Here is a 20,274-nt window from a genome sequence, read left to right on the forward strand (position 1 = left end):
TGTGAGACTGATTTCCCTGAAACCAAGAAAACACCAAAGTAAATATTTCATGTTTTATTATTTGCAAAGAGTGTATTCTTCATGAAGTCGGCATTAGCAAACTGTACATACATAAATAACCATTTTCATATTTCATCATTTTTTACAGATTCTGGTGTCTCATCACGGCGGGATAATTATCGCCGTTATAACAAAGCACACTATGTCATGTCACAGCCGTCTACTTCAACACTACCAGTGATTGTTTGGCTTTCTTAAAAGCAGGGGACTTGCAAGTGCATGCTCAAACAGAAAGATAAAAAAATAACTGCCTGTATTCAACATTTCAACAAAAATATACAAATCAATTGAATTATTTTTTTTAAACAAGAGCTCATATCTTTATCATAATTGCCCCAGTTTATTAAATACTGAAAATAAAAACAGGAATACAAGCCTTGGCTTTTTGGGGAAGAAGTCGGCCATCTTGGCTGGACGGCTTCAGTGCAGTACCTTCAGACAGTGCTCATGTCAGTGCTATAGGTTCAGACTTTAGCTTTAACTTCGTATGAAAACTTACTTTCCAAATTCAAGTGGGTTCTTTTGAAATCTGTCAAGCGAAAAACATTAAGCTACCTCTCATCCTTAGGAGAGTACTCCTGTTTAGTTTATGTCTGTGCTGTTTCAGTTGTTGTGTCTGAGTAGGTTTTCAAACATTTTAGAAAGGATCTCTTCACATCTACGACTGTGAATGATTGCTACTCAAACTGCAAGTCTACTCTACAATTTACAGGTGAAATACCCCACACTCAAGGTGGTGCTTCTGCTTCATCAATACTAACAATCTAATAACTGATTGAACACTAAATAAATAGTAGCAGCACTGGATATCATGGACAAAAAGCACGGTCGACTTTGGCTCCCAACATACAGTATATAAATAGTGCTTTGTTTTTCATTGATTTCACAGGTTTCTTCAGAAACCTTAAAAAAATAATATACACATTTAAGTTAAAACAGAATTAAAACAACATGAAATATTTGGATTGGGGGTAGGAGAGGGGGTCTCCAGATGAAGGTCCATTTGTTCTGGAGAGTGGTGGTTTAAAGGGTTGAGGTGATTTCAGGACAGTGTGTGTGCAATGTTAGTGAGAGAAGTCTTCATATCACCTCTGAATCACTTCATAACGCATGTTGCTCCCCAACAGGGGAAGAGTTTGTTGCTTTTAGGGCACAGGGTGAAAAGGAAACATTCACAGGAGTCAGTGGAGTCCTTGGCAAAGCGATAGGTAGATATTCAGCTAGGCCTCATATGGGCGGAGGTCCGTTGGTGTAGCGCAGCATGGGATGGAAGGAGCGGGCGAAGTTGTTGGCGTGGTGGCAGCTGTAGTCTTCCTCGGTCATGGGCACAAGGCAGGCCAGGCCGATGAGGAGCAGGAGGAGCAGCTGGACGGGGAGCGCAGCCCTGAGAACCCGCAGCAGGAAGGACTGGCTCTTTGCGGAGGAGGAGGAGGAGGAGGAGGAGGTTAACGAGGAGACGCCGTCCGGAAGGTCAGAACGGGAGGAAACGCAGCCAGCGGCGCCTGGTGATCTGCTCCGGCTGCAGGAAAACAGGGACACAAGTTAAACACAGAAGACAACGTACCTGAGTTCATTAGTATTTGCAAATCACTGCTGTGTTGTGAAAACCTTGAAGCTCCAATTTTATTAATTTTAATGTTTTTTCTAAAATTGAGGGATTATACACTCATCTAAAACAGTTTTTAGTTAATTAAAAACACTTGGAAGATAACAAAATACTTTCCAGGGTTTGTTTTATTCAATGGAAAACATGTGAAGACAAATTCAATATATTTTTTTTGATTGATTAGCTTCCTGATGTCTTGAATTCCTAACAATTAGTTAAAACTAATTAGTTGATATCTTTGAAGTCTTTAGGAAATTGAGATGGCCATTTTTCACTTGTTTTGTGACATTTTATAGACTAAACCATCAATAAATTATTCAAAGAAAATAATTGAGATGAATCAATCAGGAAATTAATGTCTCTATTCTGTCATTTTTTGTGGGTTCAAAAAACATTCGATTTGCAAATACTTGTTTTACTCAAGTCTGGCAAAAGAATGGTGGTACAAAGAGTCAATAGGAAGAAAAGCAAAAATACTAAAATGCAGCAAATAGACCAGATCCAACAGGTACAGAGATTAAGAGAGTTGAACACAGAAGAGACACTAGAAGGCTCACACACAATCAGAGACACACACACAAAACTCCCACGAACACACAAAACAAAATATTGAACCACAAGCACTGGTAGATAGCCGGCTCTGTCTCACTGGGTGGGGAAACGCTCCGGTTTTAGAGCAGAGTGTGTGAGAGTTCAATGCCACGTCTCATTCCAAACAGAAGCAGGAGAAATGTCAAATGCCTCTCTGGAGATTTCCACTGTCAGAGCCAAGACTCGAGGGGAGGAACAGCATGTTCTCAATGCGGCTCATCTTCACTGAGGCTGAGGGAGGGTCAGACACGCTGACACCCCTCCAGTCGCTCAATCTGCAGCCTGCCAATTTCATTTAGTCCTCCTACATCCTACAGATAGGGCTGCTGTGAACATGCATGAGCACCATCACATGATGTGTGTTTATGTATGTGGCTTAAGTTTTATGGCCAGGCAACCTCTCTCCTGCTTCTCTGGATTCCAATTTCCGCAGGTCATGAGTATATAATAGAGATTCCCTGCTTCTCATCCAAAGGATGCTATCTGGGGAGAACAAACACATTATTTTATCTACATTTAAGGCCAAAGCTTCACCAGGCCTGCATGTTATTGTTGGCATTTAGTGGAAATTATAGAAAGAATCAGAAATGAGAAGAGAGTCAGAGGTGGGAGAGTTAAAAGGTCTGGAAAAGAAACAGAGGAAAGAAAGCGGGAGTTAATGAAGAAGGAAAAACTGCAGGGGTTAATGTATCATATCCTGTGTTAAAACTATGAAGAGAATGAAACAGGAAGGAAACATGAGAAAGAAAAACATCTGAAGGAACAGAGGAGGAGTCAGTGAAATTCAGATAATGCCATCTAGTGGGTGAGGAGGATACTACAAAGTCACTCAGAGGAAGGAGGCAACGTTTCATGATGCCATTCAAAAGAGCAAAGACGAGCAGCGGCAGAGCAAAAGTGAAGCAGTGAAACAAAACATTTAAAGATGAAAGGGAACAGCCTGATGTAGGCGATTCCCCACTCGTTTAAGAGCTGATAACATGGCCTCTAGAATAAGGGAGGATCATGGAACGCAGTGTTAAAGCCTTCAAAACCAATCACTTGAAGAAACTACAAATCAATTGATCAGATTATTACATCCAATTATCCAAAATCTACTATAAACAAAACACGATTGATTGTGATTCATTGATTTTCTCATGGGTTGTGTTAATAAAAAAAAATCAAGTTTCTTGTTGGCCGTAGCTTTGGTTCCATCATCATCCCGTCTTTCTAGAGTTCAAGGGGAGAGGTACCTGTGGCGCGAGCCGCTCTCAGGGTGTCCTGGGTGGGCCTGACTACTTTTGCCTCGGGGCTGTACCGCGTAATGAGCAGGGAGGGGTAAAAGAAAGAAAAGAATGTTTCAGTCAAGGGCAAATAAAGACAAAGCCTCAGATGAGAGAAAAAACAACCAAATAACATAAAGAGAGCCATAACATCGCTAGAGGAAGAATCATCAACGACCAAAAAGCAGCAATGTAATCAATGACGGTGATTGAATCTAAGAACCAAGAAATCTGGCTTCTCAAGACTAACTCCTGAAAAGTCAAATCCAAAGAAACTTACAAAATTAAATATGTTGAAATGCTATTTAAACAGTCAATATAACAATTAGAATATGTTTCTTTTCATGTGTCTATTCCAAAATGAGAAATTAATGAAGATTTTTTTTATCATAGTGCAACGAAAAGCCAGGTTGTCTTGTGTATTTTTGGCAGATCTACATGGTGTGGGCAGCAAAAACATCTCAAACAGGGGTGGTGGTGGGGGGGCAGCAACAAATCTTTTTGTGTACATGTTAGCAGAGCAATTGAAAAGTGGTAAATGGGATATCTATATGGGGAAAAAGACAGGAGAAGGTAGATTGACAGTTTTATTATTCTCTCTTATTGTGAAAAGAGGCTGGCCCCCCCTACTGGACATTAAGAGGAAACATTACCAATCGTTTGCGACTTTGGATGGCTGCTTCTGACACAGGACCAGCTGATCCACAGATTTCTGATTTGCCAACAGGCAAAGGTAAGAAATCCTGAAAAATAAATAAAAAACACATGAAACTGAATGACAGTCACTGTAATTGTTAGATATATTTTTTAGGTCAACAATAAAGTGATTCCTCTGTGAGTCATTCATCATCGTCTGACCTGCCGTGTGTCCGCGGCCTCCAGTCTCCTATCCAGCCCTTCGAGGTCAGAGCTGACCTCCCTCAGGAGCAGCCTCAGCCTGTTTGAGATCACGTGCACCTTCTCCTGGGCCTCCAGACACTCGCTGCCCTGCGGCTGGATCTCCTCTGAGGCCTCCGACTGGAGCAGCAGAGTTTGAGGTTTAGTGTTGACCAGCAGCTGAGCCGACAGCTCCTGAAGGGACGACACCTTCTGCTGCGAGTCCAGCAGCTCACGCTTGATTTGCTGCGGCACAATAAAAGGAGACAGATTCACAGACGTGATCAGCAATCTTTGTCATTGTGATACAATTTTTTCAAAATCTAAGCTGTCAAATCTGACGAGAAAAGTAAAAACAGCAACAGCCTATGATCACAGCTGTTGCTCAGAAATCCACCTCCCTCCTTTGGTGCTTGAACCTCACTTTGGGAACTACTGAGTTTGAGTCATCCACTCACTCCAATCAAATACTGTACAAGTCTGCTGTGTACAGACCTGGTATTAGATAGACGTACCGTCAGTGTTTTGTAATGAGCTCGTAATGTTTCACGATCCAGGTTGGGAGGGATGGGCACCACTTCGTTCCTCCTGCGGTCGATGTTCTCCAACCACAGCAGCAGACCGTGGCTCATCTCATGGAACTCCTGAAAGGAAAGACGGCATCGAATTAGTTAAGTTCTTGTTTTAAATGAGATTGGAGTATCTACTACTGTGCATATCTTTCCCTCCTATTAGTTAAATCATTTTTGCCGTGATTACACTGGATAGTACGGATGCAATTTGAGAAAATTTCCAATATATTTTTTATTTAATCTATAAATTCTATTGGAGTCATAAATGAAAATGCAATTTATATAGTTTTGCAACCTTTTAGCTTTATTGCAAAATTCTTGTGATTCTATAAAAAGAAAGCTTTTTTTTTTTACACAAGTAGGTGCAACATAAAAGTATAATCCCAAAATCCTGTTATTTTGCATCTTGTTCTGGACTTATTTTGGGTGTGTGTGTCTATTTTAGTACCTGGCACTGCATCAGTGCTCTCTGCAGCTCCTCCCTCCAGTCCTCCAGCGAGGTACCGAGCCGGTCCCAGCGTGCGTTCATCTCTTTCAGTCCGTCCCTCAGCTCCCACGCCTCCTCAGAGTCAGGCTCTGATTGGAGGAAATCAGCACTGCTCAGGTTGATAGACAGGACCTCTGACTTGTGGGCATCCATCGTCTTCTGCAGCTCCTGAGAGACGAAGAGCAAAGAATTCAGAGCGGCATCTACACATGTGGGTCAAGAGGTTATTTATAATGACACTGGACCATGAACCAGACTGGACTGTGGGGTGCTGCGAGATAAAAGAAGCTGAGAATAGATGCGGTGCCAACATACAGAGTGAAGCAGGATGGTTGGAACACATGAGATGTGGGTTAGTAGAGCCCATACCGGCTTCAGAGGGTTGTATTTATAGAGTAGTGATATCTTGTTTACTGTAGTGCTTTACAGGCAACAACAATTTGATGATTGTGTGTTGACAAATAACTAAAATGCAAGCAAGTAAATGATCATAGAGAAAGGTGTTCTTCCTAGCTGCCGAGAGATTCTGGCCCATAAATCAATGTCCATGTTGTATAAAACCTTTTGTTACATTTTGGCAGAAAATCCTATTTATCAAAATCCAAATTTCTTATGTTTGAGATGTTTTTAGAATATTATTTTTTGTCAAACTCTTGTTGCTCAGATATAGCAACTGAAACAGACAGCTGAAACAGACAGACACAGCACACAAACCCTGAGCTTCTTGATTCTCTGCTGGATGGTTTGGATGTCGGTGCTGAGATCCAGCCCTCGCAGCTGGTTGAGTTCGGCCTCAGACTGACCGAGCCAGGCCCTCATGGTCTGCAGATCTGAGATCAGCTGCTGCCACTGCTGCAGGTCCTGCTTGTGCTGCCTGTGTTTCTCACTCAGAGACTGAGCCTGCATCAGCTCCCAGCGCTCAATCACACCTGCGGAAGAAAAAAAAAAAAAATCCAAGATATCGATTTAACACGGCTCACACAGTGTTTGAAGGAGGAACGTCTGCAGTGTGTGTGTGTATGTTTGTGTGTAACTGACCTGCGCTCTGGGTGTCTGTGCTGGTGGGGTTTGTGAGTCCCGGCATCTCGTCCTCGTCTTCTGTCAGTTCTCCCTCTGCTCTCTTCACTGCGTCTATGCTGCCGCGACACTCTCCCATCAGACGCATCTGGAAGGATAATGTGAGTTTTATGTATTTAGATGAAATTTTTCAAAAATGTTTGATCTTCTGAAGAAGTAACGATGTGTATGAATAAAAATAGAAAACAAAAATACAAACAGGTGCATAGATGACAATGAAAAACATAAATGAGTATATTTGCCAAAATATTTGGTAAAAGAATTTTGTAAATTCTAAAAAAAATTCTTTATTTATGTAAAGTATCTTATGACAATGAAAAGATTGGATGTTAATTAATATTTATATAAATACAGTTTCTACACATGCATACTAATAGTTGATATCCTTATTGGACCAAAACCACCAATGTGGAGTGTCTATGGCTTATATTTGATGCAAATTCAAAGTAATAAATCTTTTGATAGAGACATTTTGAAAAACTAGGTTCTTCATAAAAGTAAGAGACGTCCTTGTTCTGTGTCTGGCACCACAGAACAAGTCAGAAGTAAAAAAAAAAACCTGGGTGTTATTCTTGATTCTGAGTTCGATTTTAATTCACACATAAACAATGTTACAAAGATTTTATCACCTAGGAGATATCGCTAGAGTTAGACCCTACCTTACACCGGAAGATGCCAAAAAGATGACTCATGCTTTTGTATTTTCTTGCCTGGATTATTGTAATACACTTTATTCAGGATTACGGGGAAAAAACATTGAGAGGCTGCAGTTTGTACAGAGTTCAGAAACCAGGATTTAACTAGAATCTTTTTTATTTAATTGCCCCTCATGTCTTCTTTTTAATACCTGTGTCTTTGATTTGATTTTCTCCTGAAAGCACTTTGAGCTTCATTTTATGTATCAAAGGTGCTGAATAAATATTATATTTATTATAAATATTTATTATTGTTATTATTCATTGTTTTTAAAGGGGAAAGGAGAGATGCCAAAATAAAAGTTAAAATGGCCACAACAGTACAGTGAATTGACCATAAATAACTGTACACAGCTCATAAGTGCTTTTTAACTCAGATCCTAAATATGCTGGGATTTAAAATGAAAGCATTAATGGTGATTTACAGCCAAATATTTTTCTACGATAGTGTACCTGTGACTTGGGAAGACTTAAGTGTGACAGGGTTTATAAGTACGTAAGCATGATATTCTAATCTTCTAAATATGCTAAATATGAAGAGGACTCACATAGCCCATGTATGTGGAGTCAACGTCAGGGCTGGAGCGGTTTGCGGAGGCCTCTCTCTGCTGGAGGTGGTACCGTCCTGCATCCAGAGCCTGGTCCAGCTGTCTCAGACTGGCCTCCAGCTGGCCCGGCTCACCTGCTGCACACAAGCCACAAAAAAAACTACTAAGGAACATTTTTAGATGACTGGATGACTTTGTTTAGCATGCTGATGGTGTGGACTGATGCTGATAAGTGTTTAGACAAAATGGCATGCATTAGTCTGAAATGCAAAGTAACAGCATGTCATGACAGAGACATACACAGAGGTCGAGTTTAAAGACATTAAAGAGTGATATTAGCTCTGAAATTAATGACAAAAAATAATAAAACATAAATAAATCACAAGAACACAAATGTAGTGGATGAGATGAGCATTTAGTGAACTCAGCATGCAATGGAGTCATCTTTGCATGTTGATATACAAAGATTTTTTTTATTTTGGATGGAAGGACATGCAACTCAAATGATGCTTCCTAGTGTGGTAGGTATTAGACAAGCATGTTTTCGTTTTAGATTAGGGCATGCTCTCCTGACTCATGCTGTGGCATTCTTTATTAGTGCTGCTGTTTCCTACCAGAGGATGATTTCAATGTGTTCTCGGTCAGTTTTATATAGGCCTCTGGGCTCTCTGGAATAACTACATCTGGGAAGAGAAACATACAATATACACTTTTTATGATGTAGGTGTGACTGAATGTGATAAATGTCCTAATCTACTGGATTTTGTTTCTGTTACTATCTTAATGTTTCGTCTGTTTTTATTTTCTATGAAATCTTGTGTAGGACATTTGTTCTTTTCCTCATTAAAGCAAAGGGGTTTTACAATTTTAAAATATCGTAGAAATTACTTCACACGAATACTTCTAGATATGATTTAGAGACTCCCCTTACTTAAAAAAAACGTACAATAGATGCCTTGTTTTCACATCAAAAAGTTATCACATTACAATACAAGAAATACATGTTCCTGTCCTCATCTATTGCTCCATAATTTATTTCTCCACCAATAAAACAACCCCAATCTTTTCAAAAATAAACAAAAATTACACGATAGTAATTCCAACAACAAAGATCTATTAAGCAAATGTAGTTGTTGCCATACTATATAGCTAAAAGCACATTCATGTTCTTCTTATCTCATCGCTTTTCACCGCTCATACACAATTAAATCCCATCTCACAGAAAATATAGTTAAAGATGAGTGATAAGTCCAAGTAAAATCCATTATAAATGGGTGTAAAAATATAACAAATCGGAATGTTTCCATACTGAGCACAAGGGGTCACCAAAGTGTCTGATGAGTATGATTATGATGTGAAACACTTATGGGAATATATAATAAAAAGAGGGAATATCTTTTTGGAAGAATGCAGTTCAACCCTCTAGTAGAGCTCCAGAAACTTGAATCTATGTCCAAGAGCAATAAAAGCTCATGGTGGCTCTACTCCTTACAAAAGATAATTTACGTTAGTTTTTTCTTTTATTTCTCTCCCATTTAAATATAGAATGATATATTAAGACATTAGAAAAATCAGACCAACCTGACAGCACCGTGGCAGCTGTCCTCAGATACTCATCCTCCTCCTCTTGCCCTCGGCTCCTTTCCCCGTGGCCCCGTCCTCCAGGGCTCTCCAGATCTCTGCTCAGGTCATAGTCATGGTCCCACTCCAACGGGATGGAGTCCACGCTGGCCGGCGTGTCCCGGCCCGAGCGGTCTGCCCGGATGAGAGCGGCCGTACCCGACGCTTGACGACTGGATGTCCGCGGCAGAGAAGAGTCGCCCCACTGCAGCTCAGAGAGGTCGCCACCTTCCTCCATTTCTAACTCTCTGTCTGAACCATCGAGCTCATCGTCAGCCAGCTGGGAGAGAGAGACAGAAAAATGTTAGAAAATGGCGGAGAGCAAGCAGAGTAAAAGTTACTGAATTTCAAACTAAAGTACAAATCCATTTAAGAAGCAGAGTAGAAATGAAAAGTTTAACAGTGCAGATACTTTAAAGTGAGCATGTGTGTTGTACTGACTGTTTACATTCTAATAAACTCTGTTCCTTGTCAGCTGTCAGCGATAAACTATGTCGGACATGTTGTCAGCATGTCACAGATGGTGAAGGAGAGACAGCTGTTGTGTGAATTGTGTGAATGTGTTTACTGTGAGTCTGTGTAACTCACGGGCAGACGTGTGAGTTTCTTGTAGTATCTGTCAACTCGTCCAAAGACCTCCTGGCAGTATCTCTGCAGTTCCTCCAGCTCCTCTTCGATTACAGCTGCGTCCAGAGGTTCACTCTTCTCGATCAGAGCTTCACCCTGCCGGAACACCAGCTCAATCTTCCCCGTGTTCAGGTAGATCTCCTGCTGGAACGCCTGAGCAAACACACACACACCGCAGAGGTCAGAGCACAGGAGGGCTGCATCTAACAATAATTTTGATTTTTGGATAATCTATCTTCTGAGTAATCAACTAATCATGTATCTAATAAAATGTTCAAAATATTTCCTGTCACAGTTTAGCCAAACTTGATGTAAGACCTTAAAATTGTAAATTTACAGTGAAGGTTTTGTGTTGAAACATTGAGTCTTCATTTCACACCTCGGTTGTGTTATTTATCATGCTGGTCTCACCAAACTTAATTCAATATTCAATATTCAGACAGTGTGTTCCTCCTTCGTACCTTGAGCTGTTTTATCTTGGCCTGTACGTCACACTCAGAGAAATGCTCGATGTTTGTCAGCTGGAGGTCCATCTCAGTCAACCACACCAGGATGCTGTCTCGTGCCGTCTCAAACTCCTCCCTCTGGCTGATGAAGTGCTGCATGAACAGAGATCAGACACAAATATACTTAACTGCACTGTGTTTCTTTATCTTTTTAAGTTAATTGAAGTATTTACATTAGACCCAAATGCATTGAATTGAACAACTACTGGCAAACCTCAGAGTCATTAAGTCAACACTGTGCACATGTGATGTTACCTTGAGTCTGCGTAGGATGGCGGCCACCCTCTTCTGCAGGTTATCCCATCGCCTGTTCCCATCATGCACCATTTCTCTGAGTCGGCAGGAGGAGTCGGTGCGGTTCTCGCGGGCCAGACGACGGTACTGCTTGTTGATCAGCTCCAGCTGAGTCAGACACTCCTGCACCTGACGCTGGAAGGCCTGTGACAAAAACACACATATCCATAAACACACAAATTATAGCTGTAAAAAAGGACATATTTACTTGGAAATATACATGCAATATATTATTATTTTTTACATGCATGCATAAAAAAAACAGTTAACAACGACTGAAATGCAGTACTGAAATGTGTTGAGAAATTCTATGTTTAACTCAAATGAACTTTCCAATCAGGCACAAATAGGGCACATGGCAATGGCCCAGACCAGACAGCCAGCAGGAATGTGCACGTGCAGAGTGATGGACTGCAGCAGCTGAACAGACCAGCGCAGACAAGTTTGAGTAACATGAGACACTTTTTTTCTCTTTCTGTTTCCTCTACCCTGCAGTGACTGTGTCTGTCTGTACTTCTTTTTGCCAACATGGAGAAATTTAACATGTGACAGAAAACTTTAAAAACATCAACGTGTGCACATATTAATACATTACGTGTAAAACTAGACATGCATTGGCTCTGTATATTCTTGTAAGTGACACACTTTCGGCTGTATTTTACTTTCTCTTTTTGCTAATAAATCTGAAGTAAACAAACCTCAAACTTCTTGAGCTCCTCTTTTGCGACGGTGTAGAGAACTCCAGAGGAGTTAGGCAGAGCTGCTGTCCTCTCTGAAGTCTTCAACCACTCCTCAAATCTGGAGTAATCATCCAGAAACTTCTGCCACAACCTCCATGTCTCCTCAATCCTGCACAGAAAAGATTCAGATATGAGGGAATTCATGTCATCAACTGGTGTGTGTTCAGAACTGGCTGATGGGGCCTCATCTCAGATCATGTTTGCATGTGAATATCATATATAAGACAGAATTAATCCAAGAGGCACTGACTTGAGCCTCCTCTCCATGGACATGGCGCAGATGTTTCTCCAGCGTCTGTCCAGCCCCCTGGTGGCCTGCTGGATGGAGTCACACTCCGTCTCTGTGGAGCAGGCGTCACAGTCGTGGAGGAGGACTTCACACAGGTTCAACACAGACGCCACACCTGTGCTGTGCTTCTCTATGTCCCTCTGCAGCTCCTGAACATTGTGCAATAGTAGAAATAGTAACTAGATTTTTGCAGCACTTAAAGATTATATGTGTAGTATTATGTGCTTGTCTGAAAACAGTTGATGTTGAAATGCATGCTCTTTTTGCACAATAAAACAATTCAACAAATGCACCCCAAAAGCACACAGTAAGAAGCCAGTCAGTCTGTGTTAACTAGGTCTGGAGAGTAAAGAGGTCAGTGGGGTCTTAGAATCCAGTCTAGATTTAGAACGGCATGTTGAGAGCAAGAAGGATACTGATACTGACTGTAGACTACAGTAGCTATAAACAAACAGCAAACAGATGTATGCATGAGTCATGCTATGATTTCCTCATGTGCTTCAATGTCACTCCTTTTCCACCAACTCTGTTTGAATCATACTGTGAGTTATGTTCGTTTCCCCTAACTGTTTACATTCATTTTTTTTCCATGTATGTGTGCATGCACGTTGTGTCTTTGCAGGAGTTTGTGAAACTGCAAGTGCATACAGTATGTGTATAAAATGGGATATTAACACCACAGATGTGTTTGTTTTCTTGGTTGTTATATTTGTTTATTTTCACTGTATCAGCTGCAAAGATAAGTAACAGTATTATTTAGCTGAAGATAATTTGCTTTACAATATTTTATTCCTCTAATAAGTAAAGTTTTCTGATTGTCCCACTTGCCTGCTGCTGGTTGAGTTTCCTCTGGATCTCCTGGTCGTCACACGTATCATAGACGATGGGCCTGGACAACTCAGTCTCGATGTGAGCCAGCCACGAACGCAGGCTGCTCATGTTTTTATCCAACTGCTGCACAGCCACCAGGGTCTCCCTCAGCTTCTTCACCCTGGTAGAAAAACAGGGTCAGAGAGAGAGAGAGAGAGTCATACATGTGACAGCTGTAAACAGACAGGGAGACAGTCTGGCAAAGGGAAAATATGCTGATAGATTCTTGCACACGTTGCTCAGTCAATGTAACGACATACAATAAAACATACTGTAAATGTATCCGGTAAATCCCTCAGTTTTAAAAGCTTGGGAACATGTGGAAATTCATAGAAGCATCAAACAAAACATCTTCAGCAAAGTGTAAGTTTCTTGATTTTTGCAGGTAAAAAAACATGTAAACAAGGAAAATGCTTTAATTCACTATAAGGAACCACAGATTGGACACAGTGCAACGTTGGATGTGGTTCTTGTGTAATGGGAGAGTAATTGAAGAAAAAAAGGGTGTGAAGACTCTGTTACTATTCACCTTGTGGACACAAAATAACAAAAACATGTTCTGCTAAAACAAAGCAGAAGAGTAATATGAGTATGAGATTATCTCTGATCTGAGCAGATATTTTTAAGCTTTGTATAGATAGAAGTGATGAAACCTCACTTGAACCCTGCACAACAACTGGAAACCATTCTGGATCTGCGAAAGCCTGACATTTAAAACCCCTTACCACTGTAATCTGCACAATGTGAAACATGTTTAGATTATCCATGGTGGCCAACTCTTACAAACGTTTGTCCAACATTTAACGCCTCACCCTGCAAAGCAATGCAACTCTCACTGTCTCACCAAACGGACTTGATAAATAAAGACGGTGGTGGCCATTTATTCAAATCTGATAACAACAGATACATCTAGCAGCTCTACTTTCACTTGCTATCCTGCAGCTCTGTTGTGCTATTTATCAGCTACTCTCAAAATTCCTAAACCTGCTGTTCAGTATCTCACAATGCAACATACTGAAGGATACAGTAGATTAACAATAAGACTATATAGCTTCACTCGCGAGCCAATGCACGCAGCAGTCCTTGATCGAATAGAAACTACAAATAAATCATATTTATAAGTGTTTGTTCAACTTGTTGTACAAGGCTGCAGCGCTTCACTGCATCAGGTTGGTCACACTGTCAATCAGAAAATGATGCTACTGTCTAACTAAACACTTCTGCAATTGTCTCAAGTGTCTGGAACTTATTGTACTGTCCTGTGTGACCTGACTGGTTAAAACAACACTAAAAAGTATATTTTACATACTAGTTAAACCAGATCTGCGTTCAACCATGAAGCTAAAACAAAATACATTAAATAAATCTTGCAGAAAAAAGACACAGCCCTCTAAAAGTAAAGTAGAGATACTTTAAATACTCTTAATCTTGATTCTGCAAACACAACATAACATATTCATGAAAGTGCATTAGAAAAATTAACTTTGTACTGTAGGTACATGAGGCTAGTTAGCTGTTATTTAAGACTGCAGATCTTTGTTGTGTTGTCTTAACCGCTCCAACATAAATTCTCAAATTTTTCCTGCCTGTTGACATCGCAGTCGCACTCTGGCAGATCCTCGCTTGGGCATCCTGCCATATTATCCGTCCCTAAATCCAAAACCATGGGGGCGCGAAATTCCCAAGGACAACGTTATAACGGCAGGAAGCGTTTCTGTGTCGAAGTAAAAACACTCTTCTCTTTCGTCTGCGTGCTCCACATGGGACTTTCTCTAAACTCTGTCTGTGGATAGGGGGGAGGGGCCAGAAGGTAGTGGAAGGGTGGCACAACTGTGACTTATCAACTGTTGCTCTTCAAGGTTAAAAAAAGAGAACCCCAAACAGGCGTGAGTGGATATGTGTGTGTGTGTGTGTGTGTGTGTGTATGTGAGAGATTGTGACTGCCTGAGAGTGACAAGTACTGCTGTTTCTAAAAGGAGACTTACAGTCAGAGGCATGTGCTGCAGAGCTGGCCTGCATCACAATATCATGAACAAAATACACACAGAGGGAGTGTCAACAGAAGAAAAGGTTGCCAGTTCCATGCATGTTGGTAAACTTTGATGATAGTGCACAGCAAGAAGGAAAGTCTTCTGGATAAAATATGTTTGCAGGAGAATAATCAATCCTTGTTTCAGCTGAAAAAAAATCCAGAAGTTGTCGATAAATTAATCCACAAGATAAAAAGGCAACGTTTTCCGCTCTCTCTTTCAGCTACAAACCGTCTGTCCTGTTGTTTTTTTTTAGTTATGGACGGATATAAAAAACAAAAGGAGTGCAGCTGTTTGTATGAGGTCTGTCCTCCCCTTCCTCCCTCCTCCAGGACAGTCCCAGCGGGCGACAGCCGGACAGCTCAAGGGGAAGGGTGGGATGAGAAAGTTGTGTTGCTAGGAGTCAATGTTTGGATCAGCTCACTCAATTCAAAACAGAAATATGTTGTTTAAATTTTCCACAAAAAAAAGATCTTTTTCATATTAAATCAAAGTAAAAATGAGAATGACTCATGTTGCTGACTAGTCTGAAGCAATTTCAAAGTATTTTGGATTGACCCGACAGAAAACTGGTAAGCATGAGGGGCCAGAGTGCCAAAAAGGCAGAAAGACACAAAAGAGGAGGGATGAGGAATGTGAACCTCTTTGCTTAGTTTGCAGCTCAACTGAGTGGAAGCCCCTCTGACACCTGCAGGGAACTCAGGAAATGCCTCAGAAGAATTGTGGGAAAATAAATTCATCATGTCCTGGAGTGTCATGAGGGACAACACTGGAACAAACCCAGGCCAAGACGTGCCTCTGCTAACTTAAACCTTTCTCCACAAGGAGGAGTGATGCACTGTGTGGAGTAAAGAGAAATCACTGATTTCATTGAGAAGAATAAAAATTTGATGTCATCTGCCTGTGTATGAGACCGATTTCTCAGTGCTAGTTTTTAAAGTCATGGTTACCATCATTCATCGGAGAACAAACTGAAGGCAGACAATGTGTATAAACGCTTAAATGCACATGTTTGCACCTTTTAAACATCACTTCTGATCTTATATCCATCCAAATCATATTTTCTATGATTTGTGCAATTAGTGACTTTATTTATGACCCTGAACCATCATTTTGATACACTTTAGGAAACAATGTGCTGTACAAGTAATATTTGATATTGATTTAAATTGGTTCCTCCCTTTTTCCAGTTTGCCAGTTTTCTCTTACCCCTGACAGAAACCACACAATCTCTGCCATCAAGCGACACTCTCCACATGGTTTTAAGAGTCTTGTACACCCACCTGGCAGCGATGAGATCCAGCAGGTGTTGCCAGCGCTCGCTGACTTTGCTGAGTTTGTGTTGGATCTCGGCCGCCTTGCTGTCTTGGCTGGACCTGGCCAGCCGCTCACCCATAACCTGCAGCTGCTGCTTGTTCTCCTGGGCCACACTGATCTCCTCCTGGTAATCCTGAGGGAGAAGACACCAAGCAGGTTAACACAGAGGTGTGATTGTGGTGTAAAGTTTGTGTTTGTGTGTGTGTGTGCGCATACAACTGTGTAGATGAGACTGAATTAGCCCATCAAAAGTTATCGTAGTGTTATTTCCAGAGCAATGCATTCAAATGATACTTAAAAAAGTTTTAATCAGGCAGTCTAATAACAAGAAACTCTTAACTTGAATTTTTCTAACTCTTAATCAGAAAGCTAGACATTGTTTTTTGTTCTTTTTTTTAAATCTAAACATATGGGCACTTATGAAAAAAAAACCTATTAAACAGTACAGTAAGTGTCTACAAGCTACAATAATCTTAGGTTAATTGCTTACTCTGATTATATTGCTAAAATAAAATAAACTTCTAGGTGTTATTTGTGCAGTAAATACAGTACATGGGCAAATACATCGATCAGTCAAGACCTGGAAAGTCAAAACAATCCAAACTCAACTCAAGCACTTTTTTTGTTCATTCATTTCTACTTATGTGCATTTCAGGCATATTTTGTGTTGATAAGATGTGTGCTGAAATCACCTTGCGCAGCTTTTCAATCATCTCTTCAATGCTGATGTCTCCATTCTGAGAGACCTTGCTCTCCATCTGTGTGAGCCACTCACACAGCTCCTTGTTCTTCTCATTGAACACCGCCCACTCATTCAACTTCTCACACACCTGCTGCCTGCGTAGAGAAAGCTGAGGGGACAAGAGTGGGCGGCAGAGGGGTATTGTTGGGACAGAAAGGAAAAAGGAAGGGGGGGGCGGGGGAGTAAGAGAGAGAAAGAAGGAGAAAAGGAAAGCAGAGGGACGAGGAGAAAAAAATAGTTAAAACATGACAAAGATGTGACAGAATTTGGCAGTAATTGAATGAAAAGAGAACTGGCGAAAGATAAAATGAAGACATAAAATGTAAAAATATAATGTATCACAGACTCATTATTTAATGCTTTGACTCTCCTTTCAGTCTTATCCAAACAGCCCCTGACAATAACACACAACTGAATAACACTGTTTGTCCTGTGACGCCTGTGTTAGCCGTTGATGTGGAAAATTAGTAACAGCTGAGCTCTAACTCTGTCAAATGTACTGCAGCTGTTAGCACTGACTATCTTCAGCAAGGATCAGTAGTGTATAAGAATATACACAGTGCTCTAGCCAACATTTTTTAACATGGATTACTTCACCTGTCCTGTGTTTGCTTCAACTATCTGGGTTATGTAAAAGGCAAAAGACAGTTAAATTAAATCCACTGCGTGCCTTAAAGTGAGGATATACTCTAGAATGTAATAAAATTAAATATTAGTCTTAGAATACACAGAACAAAACCATATATATTGGGGAAACAAAGTAACACTGGCTTTTTCAAGCACCAAAGTAAAAAAAATCACAGGCATGTGGGTGCTGTGTGCATCTACCTGGTGGCAGACCTCCTCCCACTGGCGTTGTAGCAGCTGGAGGCGTTCCTGTAGGACAGTGATGTCATCTGAGCTCACCACGCCCTCCAAGGAATCCCTCAGCACGAACAAGGAAGTGAGGTCATCGGTCCAGCCCTCCACGCTGCTCTCCAACTCCTGTATCCACATGACATGACAAGAGTAAATATGAAATATGAATAAATACAAAGATACTTTAATATCAGTGTAAAGAGTCACTTCTCCTCCTACAACCACAGACACAGTCAAACAGAGCAGGAAAATCAAAAGCACATCTTGCTCAACTGCAGCTGCTGCACCCTTAGAAATTAAAATGAGGAAAAGAAAAAATGCAAACTGACATGAATATTTAAAAAAAGAAAAAAAAGATTTATTCTAAATGCAAAGATCCCATACTGGTTTTCTGTAAATAGCATAAAAATAAGAGAGAAATGTTGCATTCAATGAAAATATAGCAGCTACATTGAAGGTTAAAGGCAGGATAAGGTAACAGAGGCATCCAACCTTGCATCCCCTCCTCCTCTGTCACTGTGATGGTTTTGCTGCGGTGTAATCATTTGTGGACCCGGAGAATGTCTCCATTGCGCAACACGCACAAAAGGCAGCACACACATGCACGCACACACATTTATATATACACCCCCACTGCAAGCAGGGATGCTTTCTCTCGCTCACTCTCATACGCACACACACTCTCTCTCTCTCTCTCTCTTTCTTTCTCTCTCACCCCACCCCCTCTCTCTCCTCAGCTGATGCTAACTATGTGCTGCTACACTCACAGCAACCTCCTTCTCCCTGAGGAGCTGATGATGTGTCATGCATGAAACATGGCTACGTACAGTGTCCAGCGGTTAACACAAACCGCAAGTGAGTATAATGTGAATTCTCTCACAAATCAGAGTTGATTACTGTGGAAGCAAACAAGGATGATGTGAGCATCCTCATTTGTTCATTCCAGCATCATTTCTGCCTGAACTACACTGTTAAATCTTTACAAGGACAGGCTCTTTTTTTTTTTAACCAAATTAACAGGAAAAAAAAACACATATGAGGTACCACAAATTATATATATAAAAATTTTTTTTCAATTAGATAAACACCAGAAATGTGATTCCTCCACAGGAGAAAGTGTTATATAACTAGTAGTCTGAAAACCGAACAAACAAGGTCACACAATGAGACAGCAGCTGAGAGATAAAGTTTTTTTTTCATTGCTACTGTTTATCTGTTTGTCCCTGCAGCCAGATTAAGGGGGTTGAATGAGGACAAGTCTGTCTGTCTGTGTGTGCATGAGTGTGTGGAAAAAGAGAGAACAAGCATCTGTACATAATGTATACAAGAGGAAACGACAGTGGGATATTAAGTGAGGAGTATATGTATTGATGCAAAAAAATATCTAAGAAAATATGTGTGTGTGTGTGTTATATTCTCCTCACCTTGCATCTGATTTGCTCTGAGTGTAGCTCCTCGTGGTGGTCGGGCAGTGACACAGACAGCTTCCTCTTAAAGGCCCTCAGCTTCTCCAGTGACGCGTCTATGCCCTTCTCACATCGCTCCCAGTTCTATACACACAAACAACAAGAATTAGAGCAGAAAATACACACACACACACACACACACACACACACACACACACACACACACACACACTCAAACCCACACAGATTGCAGATCTTTTCAGACTCAGAGAATCTGCTATTGCTGCAGCATCGGTATGAGTAAGCTACAGAATACACAATCATAACCTGACACACATTATTACACACGCACGCACATCCACATATCTACCGAGGCTGCAGTCAGACCACATCAATCATCATGCTGTAGATAGCCCACTTAGCTCTGCACTCTAAATGCAATACCATGAGACAGAGTGACACAGCACAAGCCCAACCACCAAAGAAGAGAATTAACACAGCTTCATAACAAAAGAGGGAGGTTCTGCTCCAAAGGGCGCGGATTACAGCTATTTTTAGAATCTGAATAAGAGTCCAGTTCAGGTTGGAGCAGGGTAATATTTGGTAAGAAATGCTGCAGAAAAATAGCATACCTGAAGCAAGAGTCATGGTGAAAGAGCACCCGGGGCTGGACTAGAATAGCTACAGTAGCTGTCCTCTTAAGTGCAAACAAAGGAGGACAGAGAGAGAGAGAGTAACTAAGATCATAGGAGAATAAGGTCAGGAGGAAGGGAGAACCAACTTCGACAAAAAAAATTCCCGGATGCATCTCATAAACTGCGTCACTCTGTTCCCCATTCAACACAGGACGCTATCACAGCCTGTGAAATCTACCATGCAAGCTGTAAATCATTACAGCTCACTGCACAGTGTCCACAGCCTGCATGTGTGTGTGTTTATGTAGATGTTTTCCCTGGGCTGGTCCTTTATCTCTGAACATGTGTGTCTTTTTTTACTGTCCAAGCATGAAGGTGTGTGCAGATTTGCTTGCACACGTTTATATGATGCTTAGTAATTTATCTGACAACAGAGGCGAATGTGCTCTACCTTTGTCCTTTACTTATTGACAGAACTTGAGGTGCAATGCTGCATAATTCACATGATAACCTGGTTTCACTGCTCTGCATGTACAACTAGGCAGGCTAATTAAGGGTTCAGG

At 41.0% G+C, this 20,274-nt stretch overlaps 1 protein-coding gene across 3 annotated transcripts in view; it reads right to left on the minus strand.

The window, feature by feature from the left end:
* Nucleotides 1–39: 39 nt before the first annotated feature.
* Nucleotides 40–20,274, minus strand: part of syne1a (spectrin repeat containing, nuclear envelope 1a) — a 144,832-nt gene continuing 124,597 nt past the window's right edge. For 2 of the 3 annotated variants that reach the window (XM_067572353.1, XM_067572351.1), the window contains 21 exons: nucleotides 19,095–19,220; nucleotides 17,641–17,796; nucleotides 16,763–16,921; nucleotides 16,037–16,203; nucleotides 12,682–12,844; nucleotides 11,815–12,002; nucleotides 11,523–11,673; nucleotides 10,786–10,968; nucleotides 10,486–10,623; nucleotides 9,986–10,177; nucleotides 9,359–9,677; nucleotides 8,392–8,460; nucleotides 7,778–7,914; nucleotides 6,496–6,622; nucleotides 6,172–6,386; nucleotides 5,419–5,625; nucleotides 4,914–5,042; nucleotides 4,381–4,644; nucleotides 4,176–4,265; nucleotides 3,493–3,551; nucleotides 40–1,579 (listed from right to left, as the gene is read on the minus strand). In XM_067572353.1, coding sequence (XP_067428454.1) covers nucleotides 1,288–1,579; nucleotides 3,493–3,551; nucleotides 4,176–4,265; nucleotides 4,381–4,644; nucleotides 4,914–5,042; nucleotides 5,419–5,625; nucleotides 6,172–6,386; nucleotides 6,496–6,622; nucleotides 7,778–7,914; nucleotides 8,392–8,460; nucleotides 9,359–9,677; nucleotides 9,986–10,177; nucleotides 10,486–10,623; nucleotides 10,786–10,968; nucleotides 11,523–11,673; nucleotides 11,815–12,002; nucleotides 12,682–12,844; nucleotides 16,037–16,203; nucleotides 16,763–16,921; nucleotides 17,641–17,796; nucleotides 19,095–19,220 — 3,531 coding nt within the window. In that variant the 3' untranslated portion in view covers nucleotides 40–1,287. The remainder of the gene's footprint in view (nucleotides 1,580–3,492; nucleotides 3,552–4,175; nucleotides 4,266–4,380; nucleotides 4,645–4,913; nucleotides 5,043–5,418; nucleotides 5,626–6,171; nucleotides 6,387–6,495; nucleotides 6,623–7,777; nucleotides 7,915–8,391; nucleotides 8,461–9,358; nucleotides 9,678–9,985; nucleotides 10,178–10,485; nucleotides 10,624–10,785; nucleotides 10,969–11,522; nucleotides 11,674–11,814; nucleotides 12,003–12,681; nucleotides 12,845–16,036; nucleotides 16,204–16,762; nucleotides 16,922–17,640; nucleotides 17,797–19,094; nucleotides 19,221–20,274) is intronic. The other variant, XM_067572352.1, reaches the window with a different exon arrangement.

This window comes from Thunnus thynnus, chromosome 18, assembly GCF_963924715.1.
Source record: "Thunnus thynnus chromosome 18, fThuThy2.1, whole genome shotgun sequence".
In the NCBI taxonomy this organism is placed as follows: Eukaryota; Metazoa; Chordata; class Actinopteri; order Scombriformes; family Scombridae; genus Thunnus; species Thunnus thynnus.